Here is a 23,024-nt window from a genome sequence, read left to right on the forward strand (position 1 = left end):
ATGAGTTTCTAGTAGTGAATGATCAAGTATGACTGCTTTGAGTACTAGCGCTAACAAGTTATTTTAACCAGACTTCTGTTTATATATTACAGTTAGGGTTGTAGTCAGAGGTGAATTGATTGAAGGTAAACAATTTATTGCAGATAGTTACGCGAGTTCTCAACTTACTTCATCAGTTTTTAATTAGAGTAATAAGATGGGATATAAATAATTTGTTGCAATATGCACTATTTTGTAACAAGCACAATTTTTATTCCAGTCGCATTCAGGCCTCTAAGGGATACTTAAACCACAATTGTATTTCTAAATAAATAAGTAAGGATAAGCAAAGGGAATGTCTCTATATTCTTTTCGTGCTCATAAACAATAACTGTATAATCTATATAATCTGGAGTCCTTATCTAATTTTCTGTAACAGTGCTATTTATGCAAGAGAGAGAGAGAAGTTTTAATTAGAGTCAAAGAAAATTGTAGGTGTCTGTCGTATCCTAAGGGTTAAATATAGAATTACTTTTATCTGAAGCATCCCAGTGTTTTCTGTTCTTATTTTCAAACTCCGTCCATCAAAACCGTTAAGGAAATAGACTGTTTCTAGGAAAAAGGAAGTGAGTGCTATGGATGAATGTATTTTGTGCTTTGTAATGGACTGCTTTCAATTTACTTTCTTTTTTATTTAAGTCAATTTCATAAAGTTTTTATACACTTATAGCAAGTCTGGTTGAAACAGTCAAAATGTCATGTGAACAATTAAATAATTTATCCTTTTTTTTTTTTTTTTTTTTAATGAAATATATTAGGATGGCCTCGAAGGAACTATTATATTTAACTATACGGTGCCAAGTGACGATGAAAGCGATGGTGAACAGCAAGAGCGAACATAGTGGATTAGTCATAGTGAACATAGTCAATTACTGGAATGGTTTTTGTAATGAGTAGGAAATGTAGTTTCATGGTCTGTGTGTCACCTGAGAAGAAAGAATTTTAAATGTGGGTTTTACGCAGATTCTAGAAATTACCACGAAAATTCACACGTCTGAAATTGGAAATCAGAAAAGAAACTGTATTACCTTTCAGTGGAGAAAAGAAAAAGAAAGAAAAATGTAAACAATTATGCCAATTTTAAATTGTAAAAATTTATAATGAAAAATTAATTTAGGAACTAATTGTAGTGATAGTAATTTTATTTGTATTGGTTGTGTAAAGCTAGTGTGAATTCTTTTAATTTGAAATGACAATGGTAATTATTTCTTGCAGGTGTTTTTATGTGAAATTCCATGCAATTTTTCAAAACAAAACTCTCAGAAGACTGTTGTGGAGGAAGTGTCAGATATAAAAGAATTCAAGAAGATTCTTCGTACGAAGAATAATGTTTTGGTGTGTTTCACAATTTCAACGAAACAAGCAGCGCCAGTTATTCGCACATTTAAGGAAGCTGCTGAACTGATTAAAGGTCAAGGAACAATGGTCTTAGTAGACTGCTCTGGGTAAGAATTTCGTTGTAAGAGTTTAACCACCCTTTCATAAATTTAGATCATTTCTTATATCATATGAAATAAAAAGTTCTAATAAACATAGGTCAGGAAACGCCTCTTTTCAGTGGTATAAACTGAAATATCACGTTTTGAAACTTCATGCCTTGAAAATTGTGGCACCTATCACAAGTATTTCAAGGAATTACACAGGAACTTGCATGCGTTTTATAAAAATACGTATATTTCACAATATCCCTGTTCCGGTGTAACGAATTGTATAAAGTAAGTTTGAGTACGAGGATGAACTTTTAAGTACTAATTCAGTACTCATTATGATTACTATTACATATTTTTATACAAAGAGAAAGAGAGAGAGTGGAACGTATAAACTGTGTCTGTGCCAGTGACAATTATTATTGTCCTCCACATACACTGCTGATAAATCTCGACATTCATGAGAGTTTGTTCCGTGGCTTAGAGTTAGGCTTAGACGTCAATGCAAGACCAAACATAAATACACTTGTTACTCGTGATATATTTGTTGTACTCAACTTCTATATTCTACATATGAGCTTAAGTTATAAGTAGTGATCCAACTAATCTTCACATAACGATCTTTACATAATTAGAGTTCGAGATTCCACAACAGGGTGGGAAAAAAATCATGATTTTTTTTTTTGAAAACTCATTTTTGTTGAGTTTTTTTAATTTAAATCGATTTTCTTTTATTTAAATCAAATCTTTCTCCTCGTATAATACAAGTCGCGAACTGAAGAAAAAAATAGGAATTAGTATTAAATATTAATTATGTCATTTAAGTGAAAGTATTGGGGTTTAATTTTGAATTAATCCCCAATCGTTAACCTATTTCAATCCCAAACAATGTTTCTTAAGCATTAAGGAAAAAACTTACAGCAACGTTTATTAACATGACACTTCTCACGAAAAGGATATTTGGCAGGGGCATATTTTTAAAAAATCGGAACTTGCTAGCGACACGAAATACATATAAAGTGCATAAATTTCGCCTAAAATAACTAACTCTATGGCCTATGGAACCCGGAGGTTCAATTCCGTGTTCACAAAAGCTCTCCAATGAATTATATCCTTAGCCAACTGGATCCAGTTTCTACTTTGTATTCCTATTTCTGCGAGATCCAACTTAATATTGTCCTCCCATCTGCGCCTAGGTCTTCCTAATGGTCGTTTTCCGATTGGTCTTCCAGTTAAGACATTGAAAGCGTTCATACTTCCTTCCATTTTGGCTACATGACCTGCCCACCTGAGTCTCCTAGACTTGATGGCCCTAACAATGTTTGGTAAACGGTATAAATTATGTAGTTCCTCGTTATGAAGTTTCCGCCATTCCCGTTCCTCTTGGGTCCGAGTATTCGTCTTATGATCTTGTTCTCAAATACTTTCAGTCTATGTTCTTCCCTCAGAGTTAGCGACCATGTTTCGCAATCATACAGAACAACAGGCATGATTATCGTTTTATATGTTTTAATCTTGAAATTCCTCGATAGAATTCGCGACAACAAGAGATTTTGAACTGAATAATAACACGAATTCCCTGCTTTTAGCCGACATTTAATTTTTTCGTGAATATCGTTTTCGTCTGTTAATATTGATCTTCGATATTTGAAAGTATCCACTTTATCAAAAGTATTATTCGATATTTTAACGCATCCATAATTTACCTAATCCATCTTGATTTGATTCCAATCCAACGTCATTTGTTTGCACAGAATCTATCCGCACAACAATTATTCAATGAAAGACATGTGCAATTATTCTGTAACACATTGTGCCCTTAGCCATATAGCCTTATTCCCAACAGGCACTAGAGTTTTATGAGAAAATGGATATTTCAACAGACTACACTAGTTCCTATGTAATTCTTTGAACTGTTTGCGATAAATCCTATAGTTTTCAAGCCAGGACATTTTAAAACATGATGTTTCGTGTTTTCGATAGTTTATAACTGAAAGGAAGCGTTTTTCGACCCATGTTTATTAAAACATTTTCTTTCATTTGATATAAGGAATTCTCCCAAATTTATACACTGTGTTCATTAACTCGTAATATTAAATTCGTGTATTATCTTAAGACTTTTTTGATAGACAAATTCAGTTTAAAGTCATTGTAAATAGATCTCGAACAACGGATGTTTCTTCCAACTTAACCGCATTATGCAAACTATTCCTGTATTCGAAATCGGCAGATGACTCGAGAAAAAATGACTGAAATTTGTTGGACAAAATACGTTAAGTAAGAAATAGACCCTAAAGAACTAGGAGCAATTGATAAGTCACGTGATCATTTCGTGATGGTAATTGGTCGGTTCATTACGAGTAGCCGTTTAATCGAGTTCGTTGTTGACTCTGATCGATATTTTTTTTTTCACGAGAATAACGACTGTCCATTTTCATTGTTTACGAAGCGTTATGTGAAGAGTGAATCGACTTTACTCATTATTTTAACCATTAATACAGTTTTTATTGTGCGCTTTGTATGTATTTCCAGGCTAGAAATGATTGCAAATGATGCCCGAAAATTGAAAATTTCAAACTTGATGTGGGTTCCAATTTCTGATTATCCCTAATAGTTAGTCATCATAAAATGGATACATAGCTGTGTTATTTGCAGTTACTACTTTAATGTTAGCAACATGAACATATATATTTTATAATTACTTATGAAAGCTAAATGTGGAGAATGAAAATTAAAATACACTGTCACCATATTAACCTTGTTTATTAGTACAAGAGAGATGTACAACTACTAATAAAGGGAAAAAAATATATATACAGGGTGGGCCATTTTAATTAATCCACGGAAATATCTGAAAAATGATAAAACATAGAAGAAATGTTTCAAGTTCACGTTATATATTGCTAAGGGGGAAACCCAATTCCGCCAAAAGTACCCCTCCCCGCCCCCCCTAAATGGGGGTAACGGGGGGTAACTTTGAAATTTTAAATGGGGACATGGGTCGAGTAATACCTCGTTCGAAAGGTCTTGGAAAACTAAGTAACACTGTACCAAAAGATGTTCCATATTGTGCACCGGTTTAAAAATGGCCGCCATAATATGGTTCGGAAACTCCAGTACCCGTAGTATGAAAACCATGGAAGGTAAATGAATGGAACCAAATTGAAATACGTAAATATCATAGGGCATATCGAACGGTGTGGTCCCTGTGATCCCAGTGGCCTCCCTAAAGGGGTCTTGGGGGCTAACTTCAAAATTTCAAATAGTAACATGAGTCGAGTGGTACCTCGTTCGATAAATCTTGCAAAATCTAACATATTGCAGGAGAAAACGATTGATGTGAAATGGCAGTGTTCTCAAAAGGCCGCCGAAACATAGTATCCGTGTCAGAGAAAAGGTTTAGTACCCGTAGTATGAAAGCGATTGGAGATAAATCAACAAAAGAAAAACTGGAGTAGCTAACTGACGTAAGGCACATCGAGAGGTGTTGTCGGGGTGACTCCAAGGGCCAACTGAAAGGTATCCGGGGTCAACTTGAAAATTTCAAATAGCAGCTTGAAGCGAGTAACATCACGTTACATAGACAAATTAATATCAAACAGCTTCAGTAAGAAAATTTTCGACATGAGACACCGTTTTCAAAATGATCGCAAAGACATGGTGACTGTGTCTAAGAAAACGTCTAGTGCCCATAGTATGAATACGGTTAGACATAAATGAAAATAACGAAAATTAAATAGGAAAACCACGGAGGCGTTCCAAGGCTCGAGAATAATACAACAGAGCTAGAAATATTAGAGTAAAATTGCCATAATGTATAGAGAGAAATCCAAGTCCTGCAAAATAATCTCTCCCTGCGCTCTGTATGTGAGTGGGGTGGAAAGTAAAGTGAAAGTTCAAACGAGAACTCTACTTTAATTCGTAAATTAAGGCTAACCTACGTACACACCGTTTCGTCCCTCAAGCTCACAATATGACATGAATGCTAATAGTTAATCAAAATGTAACTGTGGCCATCCGCGTTAACTTAGTGCACCAATTCTCTATGCATGAAGTCTGCCTTCCAAACAGCATTGGGTAGGTCAAGCGTACGCCCGAACCGTTGTCCGGTCGGACATTGAAATTTTGAAGTTAGCCCACAAGACCCCTTTAGGGAGGCCACTGGGATCACAGGGATTACATCATTCGATATGCCCTATGATATTTACGTATTTCAATTTTGTTCCATTCATTTACCTTCCATGGTTTTCATACTACGGGTACTGGAGTTTCCGAACCATATCATGGCGGCCATTTTGAAACTGGTGCATAATATGAAACATCTTTTGTACAGCGTTACTTAGTTTTCCAAGACCTTTCGAACGAGGTATTACTTGACCCATGTCCCCATTTGACATTTCAAAGTTACCCCCCGTTACCCCCATTTAGGGGGGGCGGGGAGGGGTACCTTTGGCGGAATTGGTTTTCCCCCTTAGCAATATATAACGTGAACTTCAGAAATTTCTTCTATGTTTTATCATTTTTCAGATATTTCCGTGGATTAATTAAAATGGCCCACCCTGTATATATATATATATATATATATATATATATATATATATATATAACTCTATGGACTATGGAGCCCGAAGGTTCAATGCCTGCCCACCTGAGCCTCCTAGACTTGATGATGCTAATAACGTTTGGTAAATCGTATAAATTATGTAGTTCGTCGTTATGAAGTTTCCGCCGTTCCCGTCCCTCTTCGGTCCGAATATTCGTCTCAGGATCTTGTTCTCAAATACTTTATCTATGTTCTTCCCTGAGAATAAGCTACCATGTTTTGCAACCATACAGAACAACAGGCATGATTATCGTTTTATATATCTTAAGTTTCAAATTCATTGACAGAATTCGCGACGACAAGAGATTTTGAAACTGAATAATAATACGAATTCCCAGCTTTTAGACGACATTTAATTTCTTCGTGAATATGGGGGCCGCGGTGGCTCACTGGTAGAGCGTTCATCTCTGGTGCTTGGGGTCCCGGGTTCGATCCCCGCCCCCGCCACGTGAACTTTGTGGTGGACAAACACCGTGTGCGTGGGTTTTCTCGGGGTTCTCCCGTTTCCTCCCACTTTCTTCATTCCACCATTTCATTCATTTCTCATAATCACCGTTTCCTTTAGCCTAACCGAGCATAACCGTGGAACGTAAAACTCAAAGATTTCATTTCATTTTTCTTCGTGAATATGGTTTTCGTCCGGTAATATTTATCCTAGATATTTGAAAGTATCCACTTTATCAAAAGTATTATTCGATATTTTAACACATCTGTAATGTGCCGTATTGCGATCCCTACGAACTTCCATGTATTTAGTTTTTTGCATTATATATATAAAATAAATACAAAGCGTATTACAATTAAATTAGTAAGTTCCCTGTATGTCAGTAAATCATTGTAAACATACTTGTTCAAAGTATGTATTCATGCCCTATTATTCTGGAAATACAGTTAAATACGTGCCGTTTTTAGTGGCTTTAGATCTGTCAGATATAGCAGGATTTCTGACTTAATTTATTCGTTTGTATTGTAAATGTGCAATTGAAGTATTTTAATTTTCTAATAAGAGTTACAGATTATAGAACTTGACCGTATCTTACAGCAGTTTATCGTTTATTTATTTATTTTTAACGTAATAGACATTTGATTTGCAAGTTATCTCACCGGAATTCTAATCATGATATTCGTAAATAGCTCCTAGACAAATTCAGGCAGTATTTACTGTAGTTACTCTAATATCGAAGAAGCGTGGGACTCATACTATATTTAGAAAGCATTATATATATACTATATGTTGTATAACATGACTGCTTTATCAAGGTCGAAGTAAAGTTTACCTATTATAAATTAGTTTTTGGTCTCTTTGTTCATTTGTAATTTTATTTTTTATTTTTTTTTATTTTGATGTGTTTTGGTGATTAATACTTTCAGTCATACTTATTGGTTAGTGCATTTAGAGTACTTAATGCAGGTTAAAACATTTATTGTGATCTTTTTGAAAAAATAATGGCATAAAAATTCTATAAATTTATTTATTTTTGCATCATATATTGCTATGTTTCAGTATGATATTTGTATAATTTCTTTTGCCATTTTGCGTATTATTTCCAGTTTTTATTTTTTCTCTATTGCTAATTTTGACGCATGATAAATTGCTGAAATTAGAACACAAGCAGAAATAGCATTCGAAATGATACAAAGTCAATACTATATATATGAAAGGTTAGTAACTACTTCTCTTTTGTGATATAAACGATGTTTATGTTCCTGGAAACAATTATTACGTCCCTCAACAAATGACTTGAATAATGTGTACTTATTGATAATGAATATTGGCAAGCGAATTCATATAAACAAAGAGCATAGATTAGAAATAAATGTGGAGAAGAAATATGCCAAAAAATTCTGTATTTGCAGATTGGTGATAAACCGAACACAATTGGAAGTATTTCCACTGAACACACAGGAGGCCGGAATTATATTGCGCGGTTCAGAGCATGAAAAATATTATTAACATCAATAAGAAAATTCTTGAGACCACAAGAAACTCGCATTCCTTATTCCACTATCTGAGAGAGAAAATACCTGTTTGTGTGCTCTTAGTCCTGTAGTTGCTTTCAACTGATTTGAAGAGACGTTTACGATATTGTGGAGGAGCATCTGGTATTTTCAAATGCAGATCTGAGTGGCTTCATAAAATCGCAAAAGCGCATGAATGAATGGGAAAAGTAAACTTACTGAAGTTCATACAGATGAGGATATGGTATATCTTGTTTAGTATACGAACAACTGTTCACATTCTTCACGTACGGAAGTGCACTTCATCATATTTAGCGAATTTGTGGGAATATTGAAAACTAAGAAATAACGGAATGTTTCTTTCAACAAAATAAAACAAAATGGCATTAATGTACATATGAACGATAATAAAAGTTATTTCGGTAACTGGTAGATTTCGAAAAATCTGTGGCCGCCAAGAACACCAGTGCTTACCCTTTCAGATTTCTTCTGCTAAGATTTTCCTGAAGGGTCATGTATACAGAAATAAGCTACGAATAATTAATGTCCTGAAAGATTTGATACAGTGGGGGATTGCTGCATTACCGATATCACGTTAACGGTTGTTTTCGTCAATTTGCAAATTCGTATACAATAATATTTGAGTATTGGACGGATCCAAATATGCTCTATGTTTTGTTATGCTCTATGGACAGATTTTGTTTCGCAATATATAGGGCAAGTATGAAAGATCGCTATATATGCTTGGTCAATAGCCAATGATATAAGGAATAAAGATGCTATATTCGTGGCCGGGCTTGGCCAGGAACAGCTTGGCTCGACTCGAATCGCCATATATCCGATATTTATTTCTCAATAACAAGTAGTCATATCTGTGATGGGCAAATAGCCCATCGTCTAAAAAATAAAGTTTGCTATATTTTGTGGCCGAGCTTAGTCAGGGACAAACTTGGCTGTATTTGTGTGTGATACTTTATTTCTCTCTAAATACTGGCAGGATCTGGACCTTATTTGGTTTCAAGTAGCCCATGGTGTAAGGAATAAAGATCGTTATATTTGGTGGCTGGGCTTGGTTAGGGATAAGCTCGGTTTGCGTAGTATGTAGTACTTTATTTCTTCTTAACTGTTGAAACACCACGTGCGTGGATTTTCTAGGGGCTCTCCTGTTTCCTTCCACTTTCTTCATTCCACCATTACATTGATTTCTCATCTTAACATATCTTTTAGCCTAGCCAGCATAATCATGGGACGCAAAACGTAAATATTTCACTTCATTTTTCTTAACTGTTGGTCGGATTTGAACCAAATTTGGTTTGCAGGCAGCCCATCGTGTAGGGATAAAGATCGCTACATTTGGTGGTCGAGCTCGGACAGGCTTGAGTCGGCAATGGGCTGTGTTCCACAACTTTGTATGCTGAGTGCATCTAAGTTCGGTTCACATCGACTTCTTGTATAGGGAACTACGCAGAAATTAAAAATTGAGAAATGTTTGGTCTGCTTAACGAGATAATTACAGTGTATTTTTAATGTTTCTTGATACTATCCGTTCTGTGTATTTACTGTGCTTTAACTACAGAGAACTTACAGTTAAAGCAGGGGAACATCGAGGATTGTGTATTTATTATAATGTTTCCTGTTTATTTTAAGTCATTATCACTATTTTGTTTGTTGACAGTGAAGCAAAGAAAATGTGTAAAAAGTTAAAGATAGCACCAGACCCGTATGTTTTTAAGCATTACAAAGATGGAGATTATCACAAAGACTATGATAGAAGAGAAACTGTTCAGTCAATGGCAAATTTTATGAGAGATCCAACTGGTGACTTGCCTTGGGAAGAAGATAGTACAGCAGAAGACGTTGTTCATATATCTGATGCTATGGTAAGTGCAAAAGTATTTTTTTTAACTCAGTAGATCTTCGATTTGCTTAAATGTTCTACTACTACTAGCAGGGCAGTTACAAAGAACTGAGAAGTTTCTATACGCTGTACTTTTCCGGTCACATTTTCATCGTAACGGCTGTACATGATTTTTTTCTTCATCGATTGAAGTGTTTCTGCGAACCAGCTTTTGAGAGTATTCCAGGTAGAAGAGTGCTGAGGAGAAGATTGAGATAGTTGTTGAGAAACGGTGTAGTAGAATAGATAGAATTTGTTGATTGACTCAGCATAGATAAAGGACGTTTGGTGTGTGAGAATGAGTGGTCTTGTGTATTGATTTACGTTTTATGTGTCCGTCAATCTCGAGATATCTGTTATCAAGGTTACTTCCATGTTAGGAAGGTGTATAATTGGAGAAACACTAGGCAAACTTGATTGGACAATTATTTTGTAGAGACAGTAGGAGTAGCGTCTGTACTGATTGGCTTTGAATCTACATTAGAAAACACCATCCAGAATCGATGCCAGAGGAAAGACTAAAGTGGTGAAGTGATGATGATAGTATATGAGGGGCCATGTGAATACCCATGGCATTACCCTTGATTTGAAGATAGTGGGTTATTTTGAAGTAGAACTGTTTTTGGTTAGGACAAAACTTTCTGGGTGAATTGGGCATTGTGTGTTGGGCTTTTGAGGTTTGTGGCTTGTACTTAGAAATTCTTCAAGAAATGCTCATGAGGCATGGGCAAGGGGAATATTGGTATCTAATGAAATGACATGTACGGAGGTTAGAATGTAAAGTAGTAGGGGTTCGGTGATAGAGCGAATAATGTGTAGGAATAGCTCGTAACGGAACTAATTGAAGAAAGGTGAGATGCGTTCCGTGTGCAAACAGTTGATGTTCCTATGTTTTCCGATTTGTGGTTGGTGTTGAAATAATATAAGTATGATGAAGTTGAGCACCTGGGAGCGTATATTAATGCTGTGCAATATAACAGAATTCAGATTAATTTGTTTTCCTACATGCAGTGTACATTGAAGTGGACTTCGTAAGCCTGATCAGCATAAAAAAGTTAGTCCACGTCGCAAAATAAACGAAAACCATGTCCTTGTACAAAATACATAAATATCTATAAGCACCGCGCTTTCGCTTCTTGATGAACCATACCGTACGGAATTCAAACAAAATCCAGCTCAAAACGTCAACTCTTGCAGATTTTACTTCTCCTTTTCTAGAACTACTTCCCTGTTACTCACAGTTAAATTAGATACAATTTCAGATTTCTTTTTAAACATGACTTTAGCACTATATTCCTTTTTCATCTTGTATTGCTGGGGCATAGGACGTATCAATCAGAAAAGAGCTTGACTTCAAACAACTTATGGATTCATAATAGAAACAACTTATTACATAGTTTTGCTCTCATGAATATTTTTGTGCTTTTGCTTAAGCTCATTAAAGCTCATCAAAGCTTTTGCTTAACCCTTTGTCGAACTTTCTCCAGTTTGCCAGCGTGAAAACATTTCATTTAGGTTACAATTTACATTCTTCTTGTTCCAACCTTTTATGTGACGAATCATGTAATAAATTGAGGGTGGAACATTTTCTTGCCAGGCAAAAGTTAACAAGGTGAATTTCATTACAGATGCAGATAATCCGGTTCGCTTAGATTTTTCATGTTGTTGTTGTTTAGATGAATTTTCATCTTGCTACAATTTTACAATGGTAGCTTGCTGATCCCTCAAAATTTGAGGTAAACAATACATACATTAATCTCTTCTATAACGATTAATCCTAGTTGCTGTGTCTCCGTTTTATGTGGTTTAAAAATAAACCGCGTCACTGTTGAAATATTGTTAAATTTTCAGGGCGTCTATCGGTCATGAAAGTCAAGAAAAAGTCACGAAATTTAGCTTTTGGGTCACGATTTTTTAAAAATCTGTACAAATATAAGTATAAACTGGAAAATTTTGTTGTATAAAAGGTCAAAATTCACCACCAAAAATGTCTGTGGTCAGCTTTAGACGCTACCAAATCGCAAGCAAAGCACGCTTCTATCGCATGCATGAAAATTCGGCCCAATTCACACCCAAATTCGCTCTTAAAAATGTTAATAAATTTTATGGTTTGGGACAGAAAAGGTCTTGAAAAAGTCACGAAATTTCATTTTAGAATTCTAGTAGACACCCTGATTTTGATTAAGTTAAGCATTGGAGAGCATATACTAATGCTGTGCAATGTAACAGAATTCGCAATAGATTGTATCCCTAGGCAGTTACACTGGACTGGAATTCGTAAGTCTAATCAACACAGGAAATCAATTCAGTTAATACTTCTTATCATTGTACGCAGCGAGCTACATCAAGCACATATACAGGTGTTCCGATACAATATCCCACAGCCCTAATCTCAGATTTCCGATTCGCAAATCGTACGATTATTTCAGACTTACCTAGGTCACAAAGATCATCACATATTTTAAATCCAAAAACATCCAAATATCAACTCAGTAGGTTGGCGCATCTCCGAACACAGTATTCCACATCTCCCAACAAAGTATTCTACACTACTTTTAATTGATGAAAAAATTACCATATACCTTCAGTTTGTAGGTTAGGAGAATTTACTTAAAAAAAAGTAAAGTACAAGATAATGGTATAAAATGTGGCCCCAATCAGATTGAGCATTATAAGATTGAATTATAGTGAGAAAATGATGAGTCAAATCTATTTCCAGAGATCTAAAACAGATGCAGTTGAAAGATTTGACATCACTCTCGTGTCTACTCGTCCAATTAGTTTTATTTTTTATCACTAAATCTTTACCATCAACCAAGCTATATGATCACGTGATACGTAATTCTGCATTCTAAGATGGCACCACTCACTTGACGCGTCACAGTTAGTTTTCTGCTATTTAATTTCTTTTCTTCATACTTCTTCTTATCTAATGATACGTTTTACGAAAATGTGTGTGACTGTTTTAGTTTCTGGTAAGTTATTTTCAGTTTCCGCTTACGGATTTTTTTGTTCCAACTAGGTATTTTACCATTTTAAAATGTGTTGTGTTATTTGTAAGGGAAGAGGATCAAGACTAAGAGATAGAATAGTATTACATTTTGTTATTTCTAACTTCTCTGTTCAATACAGTGTATGGTACTTTCGTTTTTCATTTTTTAAGTAAGCGTAGAGACATTTACATTTTAATGAATATCTGACTTATTGAACTTTATTGCAGGTGTTAGCAAAATTCTTAAAGAAAGAAATAAAACCTATTTTAGTGATGTTCTATGCTCCTTGGTGTGGATTTTGTAAACAATTGAAACCAGAATTTGCAGCAGCGGCCACAGAACTCAAAGGACATTCTGTTCTTGCAGCTATAGATGTTAATAGACCAGAAAATGCTGTAGTGAGGCAATTATATAACATTTCTGGCTTTCCTACATTACTATATTACGAGTAAGTATTCTGCTTTTAAAAATTCTGTAATATTAATGTGAAACCAATAAATACCAGTTACATTTAAATATCGATACCACAGTATATTGTTGGTTTCATATTTCCAGGCCCGTGTTTAGGTAAGTGCTATTCTGTGCTCGAGCACAGGGCGGCAGAATTTAGGAGGCAGCAAAATTTTGGATTTTTTAAAAAGATTTAGAATAAAGTAATATTTAAAACTAGCAACCCGCGGAGTCTTGCGCAAGCGCGAGAAATATATTAATATGTTTAATTCGCTTTAATTACGGTAGCTACAAATTAGCTAGCGTATCTGATTATTTTTAAAACAGTCATCCTCTCCTCTCCCCCAACCCCAAGGGGTAAGGATGAAGTTGAACATCATGAAAACTAATATCGTTAAACTCAGTGACCTCGAATACTATGAATTCAACACTAATATCTGTCGTTTTCGATTACTTTTGAAATCTCGCCCCCCCCCCCCCTCCCTGGGGAGTGGAGTATGACCAAAGTTGAATTGGATTAAAACTGCCGCTATTTACCTCAGGGACCCCAAAAACTGTGAATTCAACTCTAATATTGGTCATTTTCGGGGGGCGGCAAATTATTTAGAGCACAGGGGCGAACAATATATAAATACGGACCTGTATATTCGTAACGATTAATAATAATAATATCCTTATTATTTATGATCCGATACTAAACATTTAAATGTATTTCAAAAGGGAATTAAAAGAAATATTCAGTGCTCTAAGGATAAATTACAAAAATCATTATCTTTGTGTCTTCCTCTCCAAACGCGCGTACGCTATCCACATAGCAACATAAACTTTTCATGAAATTTTAGTTTGAAACACGTCGTATTGAATGTACGGGGACTTCGCATGTTTCAATTTTTTGCAAATGCAGTTTCTTTGCTATCAGTCTTTGTTGTAGAAATTTAATTTATTAGTACTGTACTAGCTTTATCATACTATAGTGTTGTCCCTATTTTGGAATTAAACACGACCTGGCCCATCAAAAATAATATATATGTTAGAATTCTGATGCTGCAGTAAACACTACTACTATCAGATTTGCATAGGCCACAGATGGATCGCGGGTTCCATAGTTACAGCGGAAACTATTCGGGATTTAACGTCGGAAATCACAATGTAAAATTAAATAATACAAATATCTCCGTTATTTATTAACCGATTTAAAAAAATAATTAAATAAAAATATGATTTTTCGATTTATTGCATACTTCTTCTAGCACGCTAACTTGGCATTTCATGTTATAAATGCGTTTCAAAATTTGGCTAATCTTTTAATGTTAGGACAGCATGTTTCCTTCAAAAGCACGTTCAGTACCATGTACCTTAGTTCAGTAAATTAGTTATTAACTTGGAACAAGTATATTGTTGATCAACTAATTTACGGATACTGCAAGCTACGGAAAGCACTACAAATCAGCTACAGACATCATCATAAATCTAACTATAGTACATACGTACAAGATTAACTACTTCAACAAACTGCTTCAAAATAGCCTAATTTACAAGAAGCGTGATTTTACATGCAAAACCACTACTATTAATAACTGTTACTCTACAAAAGGAACAACACAACTTAACTTTGTCTACTTACGTTTTGGAATTTCATCTTCTGTGCAATAGCTTACTTCTTGAGATGTGTAATTACGAATGTTAAGTCATGTTTTTCTATACAAGAATTGAACTATTAATTTGTTCTATGTTGGAACACTGATAACGTAAACTCATGTATGATTAACTGAGATTATTCACATTTCTATGTTACTGTTCCATGTTGTAGTAGTTCATGTAATTTTTTTCAAACGATTATGTGGAATTTCTCTCTTTTTAGGTTATGTGGAAAATTCATGAATTCAGGAAATTGTTGAGTTGATATCTACATTTAAAATGAAATTATTCTGTCACTATTAAGTTTTGATTTTAATTAGGTTACAGTCTACAAAATTTCCACCGCACGTTGAGATAGTTAGTTTTCATCGTGCCACCCTGATATTCAGCTTGGATGTGTTATCCCGTTTTGAGGACTCACCTCATCGGTAACCATGGGCCTACAGTTTCGCGGCGCGCATGCGCTTGTCATAGTAAATTTGTTGATTAATAGGAAAATATACACAAAGCCGTAAGCAAGGGGTGTTACAACAGTACATAAATAAACAGTTAATGAGATTTTTCTTAATATATTGACGACGATTAACTTTTTTTTTCTTTTTCACCATAATAATTCCTCTTTGCTTTTCTAAAACACTATACATTAGGATTTACACTCACTTGTATATTTTTGTTCAGGGGACATAATTTCTTCCGTTAAACTCTAATAATGTATAATAATAGATGAATTCGGTATCATGAATGAACAATTAAATTGTATGTATAGTTGAAGTGACTGTTTGAAAAGCTTCCTGTTAGTAACAGCGGTTATTATTTTAGGAATGGTCAGTTGAAGCACACGTATGATGGGGAAAACAAAAAAGAATCTATAGTGAAGTTTATGAAAGACCCACATCAACCAGCAGAGAAGCAAAAAGAATTAGATTGGTCAGAGATTGAAAGTGATGTGGTTCATTTGACTTCTGCAAACTTTGACAGCTACTTAAAGGTAAGTTGTAATACATATTAATATAAACTTTACTCTTAGACTTGGTAGAAATCTCTCAGCAGATAGTAGTCAAAGCTCCTTATTCACGGTCCCAACATTCGCGGAGAAAATAATTGTGACCAATTTCAGCACTTGCAGATAAGAATTCCATTATTCATGGATCAAAACTATCTCAGACTCATTCTTTGCGATCTATAAATAGGTACATATTTTATGTATTGTTGGTGTTTTGCGTTTAAGATGAATATGGAAATTCTTGATTGTTTACGTTTCTTTGAATATCAGTTGTACGAAATATCAAAAATTATGAAGACAAAATCAGGAATTCTATAGCTTCGACCGCATCACGGTGGAGAACTTAATCACAATTTTGGTTTAACAAACTCATAGTGCAAGTCACTCCATAACATCAAAATTGTGGGGAAAGCTGCAAATGCAGACACTACAGCAGCAGTAGCATATTTTTGAAGGAAGATTCAAATTTTGTACAAGTGTTTAATGCGGGACAAACTGATTTATTCTGAAGAAAGAGAAAAGCCAAATAAACGCTTCATATCAAAAAAGTAAAAAATCTGTACCTGGTGACATAAAACAGAGCTACGTTGCTGTTTTGTTCTGATACATTAGGAGTTTGTTTAATTAAGTCACGTATGTTCTATAAATGAGTTTCGTTTCACAGTGTGAAACTACTGTAGACTTCCAAATTATGTGAATTCAACACCCAAACTTTTAAGTAGTACATCCAGGAAGACATACTGGTTGCTCTACTGGTTGCAGTAGAGAAATAGGATCAAAAATAGTTTCTGTTTGTCGAACGATGAATCCGTCAGAAAGTCATTATTTGCTATTTCTTACTGTTTTTGGTGTATGGGAATTAACATTAAAACCAAAAGTGGTAATTGTTGTCTTATCACTTCCGGTTGCAATAAAACGAATAAAATCAGAAACATTTTTGGAACAATAACAAAAATTTGCTTGTCGTCAAATATTTCCGTTTTATTCACTATGTGATTTGTGTTGTAGTCGAAAAACGTAGATTCACCACTTGCGGTTTGAACGGATAGATAAAAGTCGAGACAAAACTTGTTCTGGGGCACTGAATCTGTGTCTGCCACTTTCGGTTTGAATAGAGAGTCAAAGAGGAAAGGGAACCTATTCTTGGGACGCTGAATCGATTGCAGAAAAAACGCTTCTTGATATCTCTTATCATTTTTGCTCTTGATATATGTCAACAGACAGACAGACGAGCGGAGTGGCATAGCTGTTATTATTATTATTATTATTATTATTATTATTATTATTAAAGTATTCTGTCTTTCGGCAGGTCCTGGGACTAATGAGATTTTTTTTTCCAATTTTAGATTTGGGCCTAGAAATGTTTCTTCCACTTTTTGTCGATCTTCATCTTCCTCTTTTAACTCCCAATATTTTCTCCTATTTTTCAAATCATCGATCAGCTAGCTGTTCTTACAATTGTGAAATGATGGCGTATTACTCGTCAGCATTTTGGCTTTCTTCACCAATTTTATGAACAGGAGCACAAACTGAGTACCTGGAATTGTTATTTGATGAAATCTCCCGCTCAATTCAACACCTAATCCTATCATTTGTTGATGATACAAAAAAAAAAAAAAAAAAAAAAAACTTTGATTTCTTTAACTGTTTGCTTATAGAAGCTGTACATGACAAGAGCAAAAAATTATGTGCCCTTTTAAAGTTCCACCAATACCATCAACAACCTGACTTAACCATGACTACCTAGGTACGTGGATAAAATTACTATTTACAATTCAGGTTGTAAAAATTCTGCTTATGGTAGCATAAACTAAATAAGTTCTTTCAATTCTTATACTATGCTACACAATCATCTGTAAATATTTGATATTTCTTAAATTTGGGTATACGTCTTCAAGAAATGGTAATACAACTTGTAATCTAAACATTGAAACAAGTGGATCACACTCTTGTAGTAAACTATAACAGTATGAAGTGTGTAATACTATATTCTTGGCCGTTATATGTTTCAGGCCTTGATTTAAAATATTGAAAATTGATTTTTTCGCAGAAATTTCTCATTTCTCCAAAGCATTTTTCCCTAATAAAACAAAGCAATTTTTAAACCTACCTGTAGTAAAAAATTAAACAGAATTGGTAATATAGCAATTTTATTTTGTGTACATTATATATCCACTATATCCATTTTATATAATATATATATTAAATATTTTATATTTATATTTCAACAATTGCATTACCGATTTCCACAACTAGTAGTGAATACAGTGGTACAAAATATATTGAACATAATAAAGCAAAAATCGTGACTCTTAACTCTCTTCATCCATTTTGTATGATTATTTTCGTCTGTGCACTTACTAATATTCACAGACAACTGACAAACTTCACCAGGCTGTAACTTTGAAAGAGTGCAGCCAAAAAATCTAAAATTTTGCTATTTCCCCATACTAGTAAACAGAAAACTTGCCATAGTATTTTAAAGATAGTTCCCTGCTGGTGGTGGGTGTCATGCATTAATCGAATTGACATGGAATTACCCTATTATTATTATTTGTTTATTTAATTATTTATTTGTATATTTCAGGAAGAATCTTCAGTGTTGGTTATGTTCTATGCTCCTTGGTGCGGACATTGTAAAAGAATGAAGCCCGAATACATGACAGCTGCGACAAGACTTAAAGATGAAAATGTAAGTTACATAGTTCTCAAAAATTATTCGAACTGTTTTTATATATAATATGATCGATCTTTCAGCAGATGAGGGCAGGGAATAAATAGTATTAGGAAGACAGGACACTGGGCGCGTTCAGCAATCCAACGTTTTCAAACGAGCGGACTTCAAACGAATCTTCAGGAATATTCGTCGAAAGTGTCATTTAAGGCTAAGAAACAAAAGATAATTGAAAGGTTTCTTACTCCAGTCTAATCTGGCGGTTTCGGTAATCTGTCACTTCCCTGGTCTAATATGTGCCGGATTAGTGAGAGTGTACTATATGTAGTTTAAAATAAATACAAGTAGTTAGTTAGTTAGTAATAATAATGAAAAAAATTACTCAACGGTAGCTGAACCTATGATCAAGGCTTTTCTTTAGTTCAAGGAATTCAGAATGTAACCAGTTTGTCTGACTCTTATAGTAAAATAAAATTCATATGTCAATAGAAAAATAATATGTACCGATACAGAGAACAGTAATGCGTACAGAACATAACAATGTACACTACAAGGTTGAGTCATAAGTCTTGCAATATTCTGGCACATAACATATATGTATTTATTGTAGTGCAGTGAAAGTAGGTTAACATTCAAGTATAGCCTCTCGTGTCGGACTATCTGCAACCACCTTCCTACCAGTTCCTCAAGTCCACTTCGATACCACGGTCTTTTTCTTGTAGGTAACAAAGTCAGTCACTGCTGTTTTCATCTCCTGTTGGTTGGTGAAGCATCGTGATTTCAGGAAATGCACCATGGACCGAAAGTGGCAAGGATAGGACTATATGCCTGACGTGGCATCAATTTGGTGCCATCACGTTCCTGAATTTTTTGTTACGATTTTGGACCTGAGTGTAGTTTTGCGTTATCGTGTTGCGGCAGGGCACGCTTTCGGTTCACCAACGCAGGATATTTTTCGTGTAGTGCAACGTACATCCGCCCCAACTGTTCTGAATAAAGGTCAGCATAGATGGTACGACTGTTACGAATGAACTCGAGGTGAATTGGCCCTCGTAGTTCCACCACATAAAGAGCATGACTTTATGTTCGAAACGGCCTTATTTAACGACCGGTTATGGAAGTTGGCACTTGCTCAACCACTGCTTTTCCACATTCGAATTTCGGAAAAGTAACTAATTTTCGTCGCATGTAACAATCCATTTCAGGAAAGGCACATCAAGTAGGTTTTGCAGTAGTTGTCTGCACACATATACTCTTCTCTGGGCCTGACTTGGGGCAAATTCATGTGGCACAATTCGGCACCTTGTCATGGTTTTCCGAAGTTCGTGAAGGTGATTCACTACAGTGGACAGAAACGTGCAGAGTTGGTTTGACAATTGTCGTCTGCTGGTGGTTAGATTTTTCTCAGTGGGGTGTCGTATGACCTCAGAATCTGTTACCGTGGGGCGCAGCACCTTTTCTGATCTTCGACATTTTTGCAACCTGCACGAAATTTCTGGAACCAATGAATTGGCTGTGCTATGGTTCACACCACCTTCCCTTTTCGCATGACATATGTGTTGGGTTGCTTCCGCACCGTTATGCCCGAGTTCGAACTCGTACAGTAACAATTCATGTATCAGATGTTATTGAGCATTCACCATGTGACGGAGTGGTAGCCTCCGTATAAATAGTCCACCTGCCATACTATCTCTTGAGCCAGTTGGACCTTGTACTAACGGTCAATCACAGCCATACATGTGCCTGTTGTTTGGATTGTGGAAATACCACAAGACTTGTACGAATCCGAGTGAAAGTTAGGTTCTTACTTTAAACAGTGCATCTCGTATAACCTTTGTGATGAATAGAGATATTAAACTCCAATCAGTCAATCAAAATAAAAAATACTTAGCATAAAATTTACGAATAAAATTGTACTGAAGACACTGAACGTCGGCGAAGTGGAGAAAAGTAATGTCAGATAATAGAAAAAGAAAAAGAATGTTAGATAATGGAAGAAGAAAAGGGTATTAGATAAAAGTTCGACTGGGTGGAGTTAAAAAATTAATCAATACTATAGAAATACAAAAAAAGGTTAATATTGTATAGATGTTTTTCATCTAATTAAAGTTGGGTAATCGATAGTTTCCTATATTCTCCTTCAGGGTGTCTACCGAGTGAAAAACCTGGAATTTATTTTTGTACCTGGAAAACTTGAAAAAAGCCTGGAATTCAACATCAAACCTGCATTTTACTCAATCGTACCTTTTTCACTGCTTATAATAGAAAAAAATCTTCACTTTTCTCAAAGATTTATGTTTTGTGAGCATGTTTATGGCGACCACGGGTCTACCTGAGCTGAATTCTGCCACTGCTCCTACTTCCTTGTAACAGTTTTTAAGCTTCCTGTTGCAGAGTTCCCATATACCTAGAAAGTCTTTAGGTGAAATTTCTAGCAGTTGTAAGACATTTTTTGCTACGTTACAAATCTAAAAATCAGGGAAATATCGGAAAAGGAAATTTTACGAAAAATTAAGGGACCAGTCAGGGGAAATGATACTTAAACTGGAAATCAAGGAAACTTGGGGATTATTGTTCAGGAAGTAAAATTTGTTTTCTAAGTTTTGCCTGTTTAAGATAAGCTGATAATTGAAGCGGGGGGGGGGGGGGGGAGGATATTATCAAGGGGTAAGAATCACACATTAGTTAAAAGTAACAACTCTTGATTGCTTTTTTTTTCGGTTATTGAACATTTTTCTCAGCTGGCCTTATGTAGGGGATATTAACAGTAATAACTTCTCTGTGTTAAAAAAGGAAAATAATATAAATAGACCTGAAAAAACCTGCAATTTAAAAACAAACGTCTAGTAGGCACCCTGTCCTTGCTTTCTTGTAAACCAAGTATGGTAAACGGCTTTTAATCTAGCTTTTTAATTTAGATTCCAGGCAAATTGGCTGCTGTAGATGCTACAAAGGAAGTAGGTGTGTCGTCGAAGTTTAATATCCGAGGCTATCCTACAGTCAAATATTTCAAAGACAGCGAGTATTTATTTGATGTGAACCTTCGTGATGCAGATAAAATCGTGGAATTCATGCAGGACCCCAAAGAACCTCCACCACCACCGCCTCCAGAGAAGCCATGGAATGAAGACGAATCAGAAGTTGTACATTTAACGGAGGAAACATTTAAACCATTTTTAAAGAAGAAAAAGCATGTTCTTGTCATGTTTTATGCACCATGTAAGTATATGTTATATTTTCTTAAAAAATAAATAAATAAACATTATCAGCGGTAGCAAATATTTAATTACAAAATAAAATTTCATGACAAGTTGTATGTGATGACTGGTAATACACACACATACAAAGATAAAAATTTCGTCAATAAGAGAACATAATTTCGTCGTTTATTTTCTTCATTATAAGCTTGTAAATGCTTTAGCATTTAATCATTTTATTTATTTTTACAAAGACAATGCTGTGATAATTTTAATCGAATGCTCAAGACCTTGGAGATCGTTGGAGTCAAATGCCAAATAAAAAAGCTCTAATATGAAACTACACAGAAATGCAATGGTAACATATATGCTAATATTGTAGGTGAAAATGTGGCCATCATTAGTCAACACGAGAAGCCTTTTGAATTAGTGACCTCGCACTGACTTTTTCTGTGAAATATAAAGCCTGGTGCAACAACCTTTAGGGGGCCAGGGTTTGCCAATTGGTTTGTGGCACTCATGCTTTTGGGGTGATGTGTGGTTAGCACATCGGCCCCTTTCGCCGTTAATGTTGGCTCTCTAGTCCAGAGTTCACTACTACTTTTTTAAAAAATAAGTTACCCAATTATCCTCACGATGCTGGACGCCACAATGGTACTAACTGGTGTGTGCCAATAGTCACCTATCTTTCTCCTGACAAGACCCACCACTGCTTGACTTCGCTGATCTCACGAGATGTGGCATTTTTGTGTAGCATTTCGAACAGTATACGATTTGTTTCTTTCAAATGATTTAATTAATATGCAGTTGCTGTTAATATTTCATAGATTGTTTTAACATGAAGATATGATTACTGTTTTCTTGGTTGTTGCGAGGACTTTAATTCCTTTTTAATTTGCAGGGTGCGGACATTGCAAAAAGGCAAAGCCAGAATTCCAAGCTGCTGCAGAGCGATTTAAGGATGATCCAAAAGTGGAATTCGCAGCTGTTGATTGTACCTCACATACAGCATTGTGCAGTGTAAATGAAGTGCGAGGATATCCCACCATTAAGTACTTCCATTATTACAACAAGGAAGTCAAAAATTACAATGGAGGAAGAACTGTAAGTATTTAAAGTATTTGATTAGTTCACCATTGAAGTG

The 23,024-nt window shown here is 35.1% G+C and overlaps 1 protein-coding gene across 1 annotated transcript in view; it reads left to right on the forward strand.

The window, feature by feature from the left end:
- Nucleotides 1-23,024, forward strand: part of LOC145678614 (protein disulfide-isomerase A5) — a 66,596-nt gene that overhangs the window by 20,913 nt on the left and 22,659 nt on the right. The window contains exons 2-8 of the mRNA XM_081748967.1: nt 1,255-1,484; nt 9,704-9,908; nt 13,146-13,366; nt 15,826-15,994; nt 18,597-18,701; nt 21,602-21,902; nt 22,782-22,984. Of these exons, the coding sequence (XP_081605093.1) occupies nt 1,255-1,484; nt 9,704-9,908; nt 13,146-13,366; nt 15,826-15,994; nt 18,597-18,701; nt 21,602-21,902; nt 22,782-22,984 (1,434 nt within the window). The remainder of the gene's footprint in view (nt 1-1,254; nt 1,485-9,703; nt 9,909-13,145; nt 13,367-15,825; nt 15,995-18,596; nt 18,702-21,601; nt 21,903-22,781; nt 22,985-23,024) is intronic.

This window comes from Thermobia domestica, chromosome 2 (genome assembly GCF_964235325.1).
Source record: "Thermobia domestica chromosome 2, izTheDome1.hap1.1, whole genome shotgun sequence".
NCBI classification, from domain to species: Eukaryota; Metazoa; Arthropoda; class Insecta; order Zygentoma; family Lepismatidae; genus Thermobia; species Thermobia domestica.